This window comes from Dreissena polymorpha, chromosome 8, assembly GCF_020536995.1.
Source record: "Dreissena polymorpha isolate Duluth1 chromosome 8, UMN_Dpol_1.0, whole genome shotgun sequence".
In the NCBI taxonomy this organism is placed as follows: Eukaryota; Metazoa; Mollusca; class Bivalvia; order Myida; family Dreissenidae; genus Dreissena; species Dreissena polymorpha.
Window position 1 is genome coordinate 14,041,240 of NC_068362.1, and position 18,148 is coordinate 14,059,387.

Below are 18,148 nucleotides of genomic sequence, written 5' to 3' on the forward strand. Positions count from 1 at the left end.
CTTTAAAAGAAACATTTAAGTGAATTGACATATTAATATTTTTTATTCTTAAATATCAGCGGTCATCATGTTCCACCTAGTATGATTACAATTGATCACAAATTCTAATTTCCCATCCTGCATTTAGCGGTTATGAGATTGCATCTGTAGATAGATTAATGAACTAACGAAACAACGTTCATACTGATGCACATCCAGATCCCTTAATTAAACCTACTGAATTGCAGTAGTGAAACTGTAAATTGTTTTATTAAATGCATAATGATTATCAAACCCATGATAATACGTAGCTTTAAATAACACTATTGTGATTAGATTAGATGCAACATACTTGGGACAATATGAGATACTCTCGGCTAAATCATTTATGAATATAGTTATTGCTAGATAACGTACCACGTCAAGTCAAAACGAAAGTGAGTGACACTAAAGGTGGATGTTTTCATATTGTAAGAAATAGTCTTGTTTATTTTTCATTATAAGATCGACTTACTACATGTAAAATAATCGATTTATTGTAATCCGTTTTTGAGTCAGCATGTACAAAAATCGTTTGCTTTCTAGTTATGCGGTAGAGTTTGTTTTTCAAAAATTATTACTGGTATCCGCGTTCAATTCTTGTTGACATCACGGTTTAGAATTCTGTTTTTGTATATCATATGCGATATATACGCCACATAGTAAATGATGATTTAGCATGTGCGATCTGAGTCGTTATGTATTTACAGCCTAGAAGCAGAAAGTACTCTTCTCGTTCTTATGAAACAGTTTGCTAATGTTTGTAGTTAAGGTCGGCGTTCAACAAGAATTATATAGTGTAGCTTATTTATCTAATTTAAACTTAGTTCATGCCATCACGGTCATAATTAAATCTTAGAGAGACAGTTTACTTTCAGACATAAGAATAGTCAAGCACAGTATCGTGGGACTGCTTTTGATAACCGTAAACTTTAGTATAATGAAAAAAAAACGGAATACCATATCCAATTTACGATGTTTGGAAAATACGATGTTTTCTACAAGCGCATCTTTTGGAGACTTTTCTAACGCAACACTTTTCAAACTTGAATATCTCAGTAAGGAGATCAGATTTTGATTTAAAATGTAATCATGTTACTATATTCTTTGTAAGATAGCTATACAATCATTCATCCTATGCAATCGTGCGCTTTTGCACGTGGGGAAGATGTGTTTTTTTTCTTTTTGCACTTGCAAATGGTAAAACACGATATAATTATAATTTTATTTAAATTTCTTCGTTTAAGCTGGGCTGATACATCAAGAAAACATAAACTTAAAAATCAAAATTTCCTGTATAAAAGTTCAACAGCGCAACCGCGCAATCCGCCTGTTGCAGGATACCTTCCTCACTTGCTGAAGCATCTGATCGTTACAGATGAACGATTTTATCGTTTGATTGCACATATTGTAATATATTGATCACATATACACGTTTAAATATAAATATTTACCCAAAACTGACATATTTAAATTAGAAAAGTCATCATGTGTAGTACAACGCTATTTAATTCCAATTTCATTTCTATTTCGTCAATCTAGGTGGGTTTTTACACCACAAAAACATAACAATAACTAAATAAAATATGACTCGTATGAATATTCAGGACCGCAATGTTGCAATCCCATCGGCCATTAAGAAGTGAAATGTTTAATATTTTATTGTTGATCAAATTCGATTAAATTAACATAAAGTATAAGATATGTGTTGAATTAGTCTAAGTCAAAATTTCAACAAAATCCGTTTTACAACAAGGGAGCTATATTGATATGATTACGTATTGAGTTAAAAAATGTCTCCAAATGTACATTGTAGATTCTTCAGCTTGCATTTGCCCTCTTTGAAACAAGAAATATGTTCGGGTTTATGAACAAGTCTATCAAAGGCGACTGGGTGAAGCTTGAACAAATGGCTTGCCCTGCGGCGGGATGTTTATCCAAGTAAGTGTACATTTTAATTTGAGATCACCTGATCACGAAATGCTCAAGATAAGGTATTTTGATAAGTCTATGTCCGGCCTTTGTTGTTAGTATTTCGTGCGGTAAACGTCGTACCATGTGCTTTGTGTGTTGTTAAATTTTAGCATGCTCGCACCTAACAGTCCACAGTTTATACCAATATCGAAGAATCGTAATCAGGATGAGTATATTTTCTAAGCTAAGTCTGAATTTGGGTTAAGCATAATTCGAATCTTAATATTAACGCTGTTATGTTTTCAGATTCTGTTTGAATAGATATATTTTATAAAAATTGTTTCAGAAGCTTGTCTTGTTAGCGATTAATTTTATGATATATGTAAGGTTCGGCTGGACCTGAAAGTGGTTAAAAATTACAATGCTGTGCCCTGACCGCTCCGAGGAATCAGTCCCGGTTGTTATCAATGTTTGGGGTTTCTTTGTTCCTTTTCTTTCCAATGAATTTTCTTGTGTGGTTGTTTTCATTTGCTGCATGCATAATTCTTCAAAGTACGACGACTAAGTGCACAAGATCATAGCTCTGCATAATCACTTCTATTTAAGCAGCACTGCTGTTGTTTTCCCGATTGGGCGTATTAGTTATACCTATGCTCTGCATAATCACTTCTATTTAAGCAGCACTGCTGTTGTTTTGCCCCGATTGGGCGTATGAGTTATACCTATATGTATGTATATATATATATATATATATATATATATATATATATATATATATATATATATATATATATATATATATATATATATATATACACACACATTAATGCATGTTTTCTGTTGTTATTTTATCGTTTGTATTTTTTTTTTCGATGCGTATTGCTGATAGGTAAACTTTGAACAAATGTGTATGGAAATAATGCAGAGATTGTTTAGATGCTTGTAAAAATACATTAGAGATACTAACAGTTGTTTTTACAAGTAAGTGCAGAAAATATGTATGTTGATGGTAAACATAAGAAAGCATGTGTATCATGTAACAATCTTTCTTTTTGGATACAAAATCGGCACTGTGTGCATACTTTTCGGTGTTAGTAGTGCCCATGCTTTTGCGGTAATAAACACTATTTAGCATGAACCCTGCTGCTTCCCAGTATTTGTTTTTATTGTTTTGCTTCAGAGCTTGTAGGCTTGGAAATATTATTTTATTTCAAAAAATTATAGTTAGGTTCCAAATACAATCTTAAGTGAATGTGTGAAAAAGGTTTTGAAATTTACTAGATTAATTAACCTTAATACATAAACAAAATGTTATATGGCTGTGAGGGACATGTGTTTGGGTAAGAAATCGAATTATTGTAAGTTATTTTTAACTAAGCAATGTCATGAACAAATTTTGCATGGTATGGACAATCTCAAATACATAAATTGACCGACGCGATTTTGTTGTCACGTTACCGTCTGCCATTACAGAAGTGAAATGTCTAGGAGTCTGATTATCGATTAGCACTCCAGAAATGTACAAACTTTTGTGGATCTCGAATAAGAAGTAAACATAACCGCATCAACTTCAAAAATCAGCCTGCAAGTATTTTTACTTGAACACCGTAAATCTACCAACATTGTTCGCCAATGATCGCAGTCTTATATCTTACCTGCAATTCTTTTTTTAAAACATGTATACAAATCATGCAAACATCCGGCTAAGATAAAAATAATCGAAGTGAGCAAACTTTATTTCCCCCACAGTTTACGGCATCTGATAACTAATCATATTGTGTTGAACTCATTAAACTTATTATCGGCATTTATTCATACAAATGTCAATATACTATTGATAAATACAGTGCTTTATAAAGTTCGCCCGGTTTCAAATGAACATGAATGTGAACAACAACAACATCTATTGTATTTTATATTTGAGTGAAATATATTTCGATTAGGTTCCTTTGGATTAAAGTAAATTGTAATATGGCATGCATTTTCTGGTTTTTCTTGCAATGTGAAGGTGATTAAAAAATCAATTTATGTGTTTTTAAGTTAAGATTATAAATTAATCAATGTATATTTATGTTTCCATGTCATTTACGAGATAGAATCAAATATTAGAGGGTCAAACGCCAGGCATGGTCAAACCTATCGTATGAGGACCGCGAGGATTACCTGGTCAATATTATGATGGGAATGATATAAAGTCATTGCGAGTATTATATGTGAACAGTCTGCTTAGTCGCACTTGACGATGCTAAAGTACTTCATTTATCAGATCAGAACAGAATGTTTATTTACGACTTAAGCATTTACAGCTTATCGTCAAAACAATATAAACAGAAAAAAAACACATGCATGCGTCAACAATACATGTAATTGTATACATTTTATAGAGAATACTAGGTTAGCGTTGAATACAGAGAAGTTTATGTTGCGAGGCTTAGAACGCCGGGAGCGCGAGCGTTGGCGAGCGCTTTCGGTGTTCGAGCCGAGCAACATAAACTTTTCTGTATTCAACGCTGAACTATTTATCCCAATTTTTTCAAAATGACATTTAACATAAATAGATCGAATAACCTTAACAATAATTTTAATTCATTCTTAAAAGTGCTTAAAATCTAACTAATGTAACCATGCGTAGTGATATAGAAAGTATTTGTTCTGGTACGCAAGTCTTTAAAAATTTCACACACAAATTGTAAAATGACAAAAAACATCATCATATGCCTCGATTCAATTTTACGCAGCATGCAAATTGTAACACATAACGACCGCGAAAAGATGATTTTATTCATTTTATTTTCGAAAGAAAATGATCAAAACCCAATATGGCGATTGCTCCTGACAAAATGATGTCGATGTCAACATACATGTACATGTATATTTACACACAGAGTCGTTCGAAACATAAATTATAAAAAAAAATCTATTATCGCCTTATTTGTTCATGGACGCTGCAGATTTTGATGGCTCTAGATCTAGCCTTCACATCCTGTAGTTTGTGCCTCAAACACAAGATAATCCGTACTAATTCTTTGCAGCTTTGATTCAACTTTGAAACACTTGTTGCAAACGGGTAATTCTTACTGAATAGACTTTCTTTCATAAAATAACAAAGACAAAGTTTATTCATCAAAGAAAATACCCTTACGTTTACTTACATCAATAAGCAAAACAATTCGAATATACTACTAAACCAAAATACACACCCATCAGTATGCTCTACACACACAATTTTACATCCAAATAGGCACGCACATTCTGTCAATTTCTGAAAATCAATAACACGAATATGCTAGATCTACATGTAGATCTAAGTCCTTCGTCCCACCGGTTCCATCCGATGTAAGTAGTCCATAGAATATGCACTTTTTCATAATAACATCCACGATATATTAACACGTAAAAAATGCGCCTCTTCAATGTTTTATTCCCAGACATCGCATACTACTAGTATTATGCTATAGCCGTGTTAAGTCGTGGGCGATTGTGTATAAATCGGTAAAATATTTTAGTAACTAAAAAGTCCAAATCAATTAAGATTGAATTGTACAAATATATACCTTTGTTAATCAATTTGGATACTTTTTGCTGTTTTAAACAAATACACAAATTCTATTTGTTTTGTTTACACCATGTCAAGCGGCCATCTTGGAAATACGTTCTCCTTTAGTCGTGATTTCTGATTGGCTGTTGTATGCAAGCAAATATGTCATGCTGTAAACACACGAATGTAATATAAACTGCAGGTTACATTCTTTATTGAATGTAATATGCAAACCAAGTAAGTGTTTTATTGTGTGTGTGTGTGTTTATTATTATTATTAGAATATTAACTAACTCATTTATTTCAAACAATAATCATAAAATTTTATTGAAATACATATGCAATTCGTCTTTTTCTAAAACAATATATAATTTAAATGACAAACAAATAATTTGATCAATTATTAAGAATTAAAACAGCTCATTTCTGTTTATAAAGCTGTCATGTAAAAAAAAAGTCAATAAACATACATTGCAAAATATCTTCACAATTGATGTAATTGACAAATATGCAAAAGTCTTTGTTATGCATAAACTCAATAATTACTTGTTAGTTACTTACTATTTACACAACAACAATAACAATTATAAACATAACATACTGATGGATTGAAATTAACTGATCCATAACAATATAATAAAATTACTATTTAAACAACCTTACAGATGTTACTGTCAATAGATTTAACACTCTCTTTCAGCACAATAAGTCAGGAGAAATCAGATAGCCGGCGCACGACTCGGATCTGTAAACAAAATCTCAGATGGCACCAATGACCACACGCTGTGCACTGGGCCCATTTGACGATCACAAGTTCATCCCACTGATCCAATCCTGGCGATGAAAACTTCTTGAATATACAACAGTTGTTAGATGGATCTTCATCTTCTTCAATTTCGCTTTCATTGTCAGAGTCCATGATATTTCCTTTGCTTGTGCTTGGTTAGGGTGATTTGTTCAAATGTTGTTTTGATCCCTTTGTTGTTTTTTATGTTATTTTCTTCTTTCTGTTGTTTTCTAGCCGCTGAAAGTTTGTAGAGTCTTCTGTAATGGCCTTTCCACCCATTGTTGGTTTCTTCTTTTTGTACTGTGTCTTATTTTCATATGCTTTTGGTTTTTCAGGTTTAGATTTTTGAGCTGTTTCCATTAACTTTTCATCTAGGAGCTCTTTCATGGTCCTAACTAGCAATTCTGGAATGATTTTGGGGAATGATTTAGACGGCACTATCATTTCAGCAGGTACTTTTGTTGGATCAAAAGGCAATATGCTCGCTTTCCGGAATCCAGACTGGATTGTTCCTTGTGTCATGGATTTTAAGTATGCCTTCCCGGACAAGTCAGCTATGTCATATTTTTTAATGACTCTTCCCCTCTTCTTAGCCATGTATAGATGGCATTCATTGTGGAAAATGGACTTGAACGGCCCAAAACATGTAATGTCCAATGGTTGGAGGGCATGAGAACTGTGTGGAGGTAGCACAAACAGTATGACATTATGCTCTCTTACCCAGTTTACTATGTCAATAGAGACATGTGAAGCATGGCCATCATATATGAGCAGTATGGGTTGGAAACGTCACCTGATCCTCGTTGAACAAATTTCAGTAAGTGTTCTTCAAGGTACTTCATCAATACCTTCCCGTTTACCCATCCAGAATCCGACATGGCGTATTTTGCGCCAACTGCTGCATTTTTCGATAGGTCATCGTTTGTCCGTTTTCCCTTGAACACATAGTAAGGGGGTAGTGCTGTTCTGGCCGCATTAACGCACGCTATAATGGTCGTGGTGCCTGTATTCGGAGAGGTGACAGCTTGAGTTTTGCTTGACGAAACTCCAGTGATGACCTTTGATGGTCGATGCTCTGGCTGAATGCCAGTCTCATCCAGGTTATAAATCAGATGTGGCTTACACTTCAGGGAGAACTTGGTTAGAACAGCATCCACATCCCTGAAGTAGCTGTCAATATTCTCCTGTGTGACTGCGGCTGCTCTTGTCGACGAAAGGCTCCTTGGTGTAATGACTTTCAGCCTGTGTACCCATCGTTTCAAGAAGGCATAATACCAGTTGTTGCTTAGTTTGGAGTCAGTTAAACGTCTACCCAGTTTCACAGCCAAATCACCTGCAAGAAAATTTAACTTAGAGCGATTAATGCCATACCCAACCTGGGCCTACCCTTACAGATGGCAAACAAGCAGTTCTTCTTCATCATGGGTGAATAATGAATCTTTTCCCCACCTTGAGCTGATCTTGACTGTGTTCAACACTCTTCCCCTCAGAGTTTGTTTTGGCAAACCATTCATGATTGTCGCTCTATCAACTGGCAAATGGTCATCTTTCACTGCCCTGTATGCACGCATCAACATTTCCCTAGAATATGCCTTGCATTTCATCAGTCTGATAGGTTGTTTCTGAAATATAAAAATATAAATGTGTTTCATTGGAATTCTCAAAGTGAACCCATTGTTTCTTAATTTATTTTTACAATTCAATTACGGAACAATTTGTTGAGTGTGACCTAAACTTTCGTGTGTTAACAGCAAGTGCTTCGCGCATGCGCATACCTTCATTTCCGACCGTCATTTGTGTACAAATGTCAAGAGACGATGTAACATGGGAAATACGCATAAATAAGGGATTTTGTGCTACTTAGAAACAATATAAGGGTAGAAATAGTATTTATTTGTGTATAAAAATGCATCGGGTCTTTGTTGATTGCATTATTTACATGTTTTTGACGCATTTTGATCTGTTAAATGAACGCCGATTCTGTCAAACTTTTTACCGGAACGAACTACAGCGCCTGCGAACGTCCTTTCAAGTGATTTCATGCGATCTCTATAACCACGACTCAAAGGGAACCCGCGACTCAATGAAAACAAGCCATACTAGTTTCGTCTACACCAAAAGATGACATCACAAAGATGACGCAATAAGTATGTCATTGTATGACGCCATCAATCAGCTGATTCATTATACGGATGACGATAAATTATGCCCTTAGACTAGATCTAAAGGTTGAAGGTCGTATAATTTTAAAGCTAAAGTTTTCTTGACTCTAGAGATTTCTTATGAAAAATCATTCAGTGGTAGAATAAAAAGTAGTCCGTGCACGCGACAGGTATATTCAACAAGGTGGGAGACAGACTAGTTTATTCCATATGGTGTTATACTGTCAATGTCGGTATAAAAATGGGATAAATCAGTTATATACTAACATGGGTTAATGTGAGAATGCCAGAACAATAAGAAATCGCTCTTAATTTGCAAAGAGTGTTTAAATGCAATGCTTGAACAATTAACATTTAAATAATTGGATATATATTCTTTTGAAAAGATCCTTTCAAATAAATCAAATCAAATAACATCACATATTTATATATTGTCAGCCATAAGTTTATAAGCTTTGATGCAAACATAAGCTAGACAAAATAATACCGCTGTTTTAGTTTCATTCAATAATTACACACATTTAAACATACTTGGTATTCTTTTGTAAAAGTTAGGCAAATAAGTATTTCTTAAATTGTCATAGAAAGGACATATCAGTACAAAACGTTATTCGTCTTCAATTTCGATCAATGAACAGTGTGTACATATTCGTTCAAATCAGGGAATATGTTGATGTCTACCAGTTTCAATAAAAAGGCTATGGGATGATAACCGCATTTTTGCAATGATATTTCTGAATTTCGAATTCTCCAAGATATCTAAGAAAACTGATCGTTCAAAATAGGTTTAAATTCTTTGAAAAGGTACAATGAGGAACTGTCATTAACGTCCTTATCCAATTTGAAATAAAATATCTTTTAATCGGTTTCGAGAATTTGGAATAAAGGTGTTTATATAAACAGATTTTGGATACAACCAAACGTCGTTAAAACTAGATTCTTGTAAAAGGTTTCGAAATTTTCATGCCCAAGATTTGGAACGTGTAATGCTTCTTGCTTCTTCGCATTGTTTACGAATAATATTGTTTAAAATACAATTGGTAGATTTAAAGTCAAAAAGTCTTAACAAATATTTTACTATTCGCAATTCAAATAACGGCAAATATAAAACGTATATCTTCCAACTTCGGAATACAATGCATTTGAATGTGTAAAGGATATGACATTAAGAAGTCATTTACGGAATGTACGCTGTACACGTTCGATGTTTTCAGACTTAGTAAATCCCCAAGTCTCGCAACCATAATTAAGGATCGAAGCAACATATGCATCAAACAAATTAAACATTATTTTGATTGGTACATTTAGCGATTTCTTAATACTAAATAATGAGTTCATCGCCCGAAGCGCTTTTGCCGACAGCGTTTTTGTAGCCTGTATATGGGCACAGCTACTCGACAGTACTATACAAAGGTAATTGATTTTTTTTACGACTTCAATAGGATTGTTATTATATAACCAACTGTACCCGGCTGGCAAACGACCTTTATGAAAGATAACATTTTTTGTCTTGTCAACATCTACAGTAATATTCCACTTATTTCAATATTCGTTCAAATTTTTAAACGACGATTGTAATCCCTCCGCTGATTCGGGGAATAATACTGCATCTTCGGCAAATAACAAAAGATAAATGTATAGCTGGTCAATGGTTATGCCGTAATTTATATCACTTTGTAAATACATTTCAATATCATTTAAGAACAGAGAAAACATAATTGGTGAGCATGTTTTCCCTTGCAATAAACCTATGTCAAATTTAAATCTGAGATACTATTCAAGTGTTTATCACTCAATTTGACTTGGTCATATAATGACCTTATTACGGCCAATAATTTACCGTCGATACCGCACTGAATAAGTTTAAACCAAAGATGCATGCGATCTGTTAAATCATTAGCCTTTCAGTAATCGACAAAACAGCAGAATAGTTTTTTTCCTATCATCTAAGCGACTCTCAATTAATGATTGATAAAACGAAAATTGCGTCAACAGTACTTTATCCCGGGTGAAACCGAACTTTGCATCCGATAAAATATCATTTTCGAGCCACTTGTGTAAACGCTCGTTCAAGATACCTGTGAATAGCTTTGCAAAACAACTCACAAGAGTAATACCCCGTAGTTATTTGCTAGTCATTTGGAACTGAAGGGTCTCCTGTAATTAAATAGCAGTTCCAATGCAGAGCCTATAACATGAACACTCTCTTTAAAATACTCAACTATGGTGTTATCCGACGAACATGCCTTATTGTTACCCAAACTTTGGTTGCCGATATAATTTCTTCCAACGAAATATGTCTGTCTAGTTCAGGATAAGAACTTGCCTTTTCGCTACATTTGTCAAAACACTTAACAAAATTAAGTGGTGTCATTATCACGAAGAGCCCCACTATTTGCAAGAGTACTAAAATGGTCGTCAAACTCGTTTAATTATTTCCCCTTTCTGATTCGTAGACGGTTTACTAAACAATTTCTAAAATTCTTTAGGTGATTTAGATTTCATATTATTGATCTTGCAGCCCAATTTACGGTTATAATCTGTCTTGCATTTGCGACATAAATATTTGTAAGATTTTCTTTTCGCAAGTACTATTTGTTGGGCGTTATCATCCTTGTTTAAATTGAAAATGTAGAGAGCCTCTTTATATTCTTTACGTTTCTGTTTACAGTCCTCATTGTACCATAATTGTTCGTTTTGATCATGTGTCTCAAATGTATATGTCTTGGAGTTTACAGGGCGCATGAAAAGCGGGTTGCCTTTTGTCGTTAAATAATCGGTTAACATTAACACCAAATCATCCGTGTTAATACTATTTTCTATACCATTCATTAACTGGGACTTGAGATGTCCGTTGATATTTCGGAAATAAAAGCAGTACGGTGTTCTGAATTCCATTAAATAAAAGTTTTGCCCTAGAGGTAGACACGCTATTTTTGACGTAAGTCTTTAAATTACATTCAAATGGTGCGTGATTGCAAAATTCATTAAAATCATTTATTTCAAAGTGCACAATATTTTCAAAATTTGGAATATGCGTTAAAAGGTAATCAACTACACTTTTCCCGTTGTGTGTGTAACAGGTTAATTTGCCAATGTTCTTATCGTTATGCACTCTACCGCTAACAACTCGAAAATTTGTAGCTATACATAAATTTAATGCTGAGTCCCCAAAGCGGTTTGACTTCGTATCACAAGTTGCCCTAGGCAGTGGGTAATCAATATCAATATAATCGTGATTATTTAAACAATGGTCATGTGCTATCTAATCCTTTTTTAAGCCTATTCTTGAATTCGTATCCCCTGTTACATAAACATTTCCAAGCTTTTAAAAGTCGTTTATATCGGATTCTAGCGTCTTAAAAATGTCGTCATCAAGTCTGTTATGTAAAGGTGAATTTTCGGGCGCAATATATGTAAATCCAATGTAAGCATCATTTTCAATTTTAAAATATGTTTTATGCAGTTTAATCCATAATATACAGTCGATTTCATTTTTAACAAGAGACATTCCTTTTCGTATGTTATCATTTATATACACACAGGTGCCACCACTTGCCCGTTTCGCACGTCTATTTTGGTAACGTCTAAATGAATGTTTTGGATTACCGTATCAGCCAAGTTAAATATTCGATTTAGAGTTAGTCCATGTTTCAGTCAGACATATTATATCGTACTGTGAAGTTAGATTAACAAACTTTTGCGTTGAACACTTGTCCGCTGTGAGCCACTCAACGTTCCATACCACACATCTTACAACATTCTAACCTTGCTGCTAGGCACTGGGCGTGTACTCACGACCGTCTTTGAAAAGTCTGTCAACTTTCAGGAATGCCTCTTTATTTTCCTCCCTTGCTTTTTCATAAAAGGGATCAGTTTCTGTCTAGTGTCCATCACTTTCTTCGGGCATTGCTCCGAGATACCATATGGCGTCCCTTTGAGATTCTTGGCCGCCTTTCGGACCCTCTCTCTATATGGATAGTATGCAAATTTTGCCACAATTCGTCGAATTTTGTTGCTGTTGTATCGCCCAATTATGTGTGCGCGATTCAGTTTAATGTCTCTGTGGCATATTTCAATCCCTAATTTTGCCTCGATAAATTCGAGGATTTTCCTGTCACACTGCTCATCTTTTTCCTCGGATAATTTGTAAAACAGCAGATTACCCTCATACAACGGCATTCTAAGTCCGTTACTTCATGTTGCGTGAGATTGTCATTAACCTTGAATCGTCCTGCCAGTAAATCAATTTCCTTCTGCTTTTAATTAAGTTTTCGAGGACATCACTATCTTTTTGCTTTTAATTTGTGATATTTTCCTATCCATGCATTCACACTTAGCCGTAATGGTGTTCAATGACAGTTGTAAGTTTTCTAATTTGGAAAGTTTCTTATCCACAGTATAAATCCGGGACATGAGCATACTAAACACTGCGGTAAAGTCTGTATTCGGCTGTGAACGCATTATAGTTGGAGTTTCCGATGGATTTAAGTTACTAAAGCCTGGGGACACAGGATTCATAAATAATTAGCAATAATTGTTATTCGTCTGGAATAGAGACATTGTAGTCATTGGATTTATTGTATTGAAAGTCTGACTTGCCTGCAAAAATTAGCCGTTCATCTGTGGTGATTGAATAACGCCACTTGGCTTTGTTGTGGGTGTAGATAGATTGTTTAAACCGCTCCCATTGTCCGCCATCTTGCCTTTCGACATACGCGGGTTCTTTGTATTCTGAGAAGCTACCTAAACTGTCTTTGGAAAGCTCTTTTTTCGTTTACGGGGCATTTAAAATCCAAAAAGCACATAAACGTACACTTTGCACATCGTTGTACCTTTTTAACTGACTTTAACTGCTCTTAAACAACCATGTTTATGTTTATTTCATCACTGTCACACGCATGTGCATTTATCAAAATCAGCCAACTGTTGTTGGCGAAGATTTTGCAGTTGTGATGATTGTTTCGAGTGCACGGTCAGCCAAGCAGGGAACGCAAAGTCATGACGCCACATATCTGCAGTTATATGTGCAGTTAATGTGGCATGGTCACCAGGTTTTGCGAGGCGTCTGTACAGACAAACAGCGATCTTACGGAAAGGAGCTGAGCAAGTTCTCTTACGTAAAAGAAGGACCAAGTTCCACTTGCAGACTGAGGAAGATTCTAGGAGATCACAACTCGAATTCAGCAGTTCGATGCTCACTGTGACTTAAAGAAGTATGTGAAAGAATCAAGTGTGAAATAATTATAGCCACGTAAAACAAACGTTACTTTATTTTGTGTTAAATAACCCTCTCTGAGGAGGCGGACACAGATATTCACCATCATTTTCATACATTGTACCAAAATGTTCGTTTTAAAGACCAGCCACGGTCAGAAAGTAATCAACACACCTTAACGACAGAAAATTGATATCTAGCAGAACGTTTAGAATGACATTTAGTCGTGTCAGTTATTTGCTGAATTCAAAGAAAGCCAATGTCGACGTATGATGATAAAACAATGTACATGTATTCATGTATACCAAAACCAAATGATATCCGTATGTATTTATAAGTAACTATAAATCACAATATAAACAGACAGTGTCAGTGTATGCAATAGTCGATACAATTCCCTGTCAACGACACAAGACATTTAGCACAATCTCTCGGCCCGTTAATGAAAACATCCTGAATAAATTCTTATTTCATAATACACAATGCTGCAATCACATGTGCTTTTTGTCAGCATTTCTTGATATAAAACTTTAGTGATTATCATATGTAAGGTTTCATCCTTATGATTATACGTTCGACATAAATCTGTTGTGCTACAAATCCTTCATGTTGTGAGTCAACTATGATTGTGTCTTCACGAATCACAGATTCTTTAATATATCTCGTTGACTGCACAAATCACCAATTGTGAATCATCGGTATGCCATCACCATGTCATCAGTAAGGCACGCGTGAAACAAGTATCATAATCCTTTTCAGTGTTGTTGATTAATAATTTTGTAATGTGTTTGAGTCTTGCTGTCTGAACCAGTAGCTATGGTTCAACGAAACACTAGCAATTATTTAAGTGCTATAGACATCTAGTTTGATATTAAGTAAAAACATATGTTTACATTTACTATTTTATTACACCAATATAAACACAGCAACAGAATAGCCACAGCAGACTAAAATAATTTAATATTTTATTGTAGCGCGAATCGGTCGTTTTCCTGAAGCCGCCACCAAGCGCTATGTGCGCGGCCTCATAATGACGATGTGACTTCCGCAGCCCTCGGAAGACCAATTACAAAATAACGATATAATTCAATGTTTCCTCAGGCTACCTGCCTTTTGATTACAAAATTAAAAGTAATCAAGTCAACAGAATATTTACAGTGCGATAAACAGGAGACAGTTGCCTTCAATGACCCCCAAGGCCCAAGTTGAAACGTCCACCACCTAGAGCGACTTCCGTAGACTCCAACCCTCTGAAGACCCTCTAAACTTGCAACAAGAACTCTGCATCCCGGGCTACACCGTTTGAAGTCAACGTAATTACCCAAATGCTCCAGAGAAATGTTCTTTATGGTACCGCCCCCTTTCTTCAGATGTTGTCTTGATTGCATCCGCATTAGTGACCAATTCGCCTATTTGCGAGCCTTTATATACTGGCGAACAGTGCGCAACCTAGCCGACGGAAAGACACGATCCGGAAACCACCGAAGTTACCGAACTTCCTTCGCTTTTGACGAAGCTAATCGATTGCCCTGCGAACTCAACGGAGATTATATACTATCGATTTCTCCTCCACTGCCTCAGAAATAAATTTGTTTGCAGGATTTTATTTACACACATTTCTAAAGTATCAAATGATCTAGACATTCATAATAAATCATGTATTATACAAAAACTGAACTTACTGTGTTTTTTAAATAACCATCTTCGTATTGTTTTATCAATCTCCACGCAGAGTTGTCGTTCCTTGCCCTCAAATACAACTCTGTGAAAGGCTCAGCCCTCCATTTTGTCTACCAAATAGCTAAAACCGAACAAACGCATTCAATGTATATTTGATTGGATATTTAAGATTGCATGCATTAAATTAAAAAATATGACTTTTAAATGTACGATAAATCTTGCAAAAACTTGCGAGTTTTAATGCAACTCTTTGGAACTATTTTATTGCTCATTTACGCAGATGGAATCATTCCAAGCACTTTACAAATGTAAACAATCGAACATAATGTTTATTGAGTGACGTTAGGAATTGCTCCGACGTGTTTATGTATTTTGGTTTCTTAACATCAAAAAACCATATCAATGTTATAATAATGAATTAAGACTGATATAAGATATCATGGTATGAGATGGTTTTCTTTAATGCAGTGAATGCAATGTAACCGTCGTGCAAGAGATTGTTTAGTATACTGTAACCTCAATGATGAACGCTTGGTATGATCATGACATTAATGAGACGCTTTCATAAGAATAGTCCGTTCTGAGCCCAACACAGAGGTGAATGTAATGTAACCGTCGTGCAAGAGATTGTTGTTTTATTAGGCAAATTTAAAACTAAGGGAGGCAATTATAATGTAACCGTGAATAAACGTGAATCATCAAATTCGTACCCAAAACATTTTCGTCACAGTATAAAATACATGACATCATTTCAAATAAAAGTAAGCAAATACATTTCAGTATAAATGTGGCTGTGAACGATATTTTGACCCATCGGGTCTTAAAATAAGCATATATTATGAAATTGTTACATCTAAAAAATCAAAATCTGAATTCAAAAAGTATCAGTTCATGTTATGCTGGTCAGTTTGTGTTGCTAATAACTCCATTATTCGCATATGTCGATACACATAAATGATTACAAAATACAGAAGTAGTGTTATAAATCATAAATATTCATTGTTACCAAGGAAACAACAATGTTCTTTTTTCATATTAATTACAATTTAATGAATTTAAGACAACAAATAACAGCAAAATAAAACAACAAAACCCTTAGCAGATATTTAATGTCATTAACATGTTTATGATAAGAAAATTAGTGCACATTTTCTGGAAATTGGTGTGCTTTCAGAAACTGAACATTTTGCAAAGCTACGAACTTGAATCAGGGATTGCTCAATAAAGTGTTACAAGTCTGAAGACCATACCATCCTTACATTAGCTTCAACTGTACATTTCACTGGTAGAGACGCTATTTTAAAAATAACACATTATATATTCTCAGTGTAAACTGTGTTTTGCCTATATATTAACTACGAAATTGGTAAATATATTTGAAACCGTATTACGTGTCTTGTCGTTTAGATGCAGTAGGGGAAAAGTGTGTTTTAATTTGTAAAATATCATACTATTTTGTTCTCTATCATTATCTGATAGACATTAAATTAATGTGATATTGAAAAGAACAGGTTTCAACAAACCAAAATTATTCTATAACGTTCAAGATACTCTACGTGTTCCTGTTTTCAAAAAAAAATTAACATACGTCATTATAAAATAAACAATAGCTATTTTTGTATATCATAACTTAAATTATTCTGCAAAATCGTCTGAAAGTAATCTTTCGAATGGAATTTTTACGGTTGTTGTTGTTTATGTTGCTATTGTCGTTGGTGCTGATGTTGTTGTTGCATTTTGCATGTGAAAATATAGTGGAGGCAATTTTGACATCTCATTTACTAAACAGCAATAAATATTTCGTTTCATGAATCGAATAACCATTAACAATATATACTCGCCTTGCTCATTTTTATAATAAACATTCGTATTATTAAGCAGTCAATAGGCCAATACAACTACATATTGTATTTGCATATGGCAATGACAACCGTTTAAGTTCATATTGTATAATATATCTTTCGTTTTGGCGACACAATTTTCATTATTTGTTTGGCACATGTTCGGAGAATAAAACAGTTCGGCTATGCTCGTCTGTTGTTTTAAAAGCACTGCTTAAGAAAACCTAATTTACATGATATTTAAAGTACTTTTAGCAAACCTATGAATATGTTTTGCATTTATAACAGTTCAAACCCAGTTCAGGCTGATTCTTTCCTTTCGTTTTCATTCAATTATGTCGTAACTGTATGCATATATGTGTTACGTCACACTCTAATTTTTATTCAAAACCATTGATAATAACGTTTTACTTATTTATGTATTTTTACTTCCAACCCCTCGATGACAACAGTTTTACACACTCACACATGTAATTAATGTGTGTTTCATAGACACGACCGTTTCCCCCTTTTTCTTGACTGTTTTTGTATGTCAACGCCTCACCACATATGCTCATTTAAAAAAGTTCCTTTTTCATGATAGGTGGAAAACATGACAGCCCAAGCGATTATGCCAAGCGTTTATGCCTAGAGGTTAACCAACTAGTTAGCACTTACAACATGTCTGTTTAACTCATGGCGAATTGTCATGCTAATCCAACATTGCTCTGAAATGTTATTAAAATTAGAAACAGCAAAAACAACATCAAATTACTCAGCAGAAGCAGATAATGCTGAAGTAGTAACAATATTGTTTGGCAATCAAATGTAAAATTGTATGTGTTTATTGTGTATTGTAGAACACCTGTGAATTGGGTATGTGCAAAAGATAGCATGAGTGTTTTCGTAAACGAATACGGGAAGATCAAGTGTGCTGAATCTAGTACCAGCAAAGGCACACACATCGGTAAGTGTGATCTGAACGGTACATTTGAATACTGTAATTATTAA

At 34.5% G+C, this 18,148-nt stretch overlaps 1 protein-coding gene across 1 annotated transcript in view; it reads left to right on the forward strand.

Annotated features, from left to right (window-relative positions):
• Positions 1–424: 424 nt before the first annotated feature.
• Positions 425–18,148, forward strand: part of LOC127840328 (uncharacterized) — an 18,933-nt gene continuing 1,209 nt past the window's right edge. The window contains exons 1-3 of the mRNA XM_052368733.1: positions 425–449; positions 1,835–1,959; positions 17,998–18,104. Of these exons, the coding sequence (XP_052224693.1) occupies positions 1,874–1,959; positions 17,998–18,104 (193 nt within the window). The 5' untranslated portion in view covers positions 425–449; positions 1,835–1,873. The remainder of the gene's footprint in view (positions 450–1,834; positions 1,960–17,997; positions 18,105–18,148) is intronic.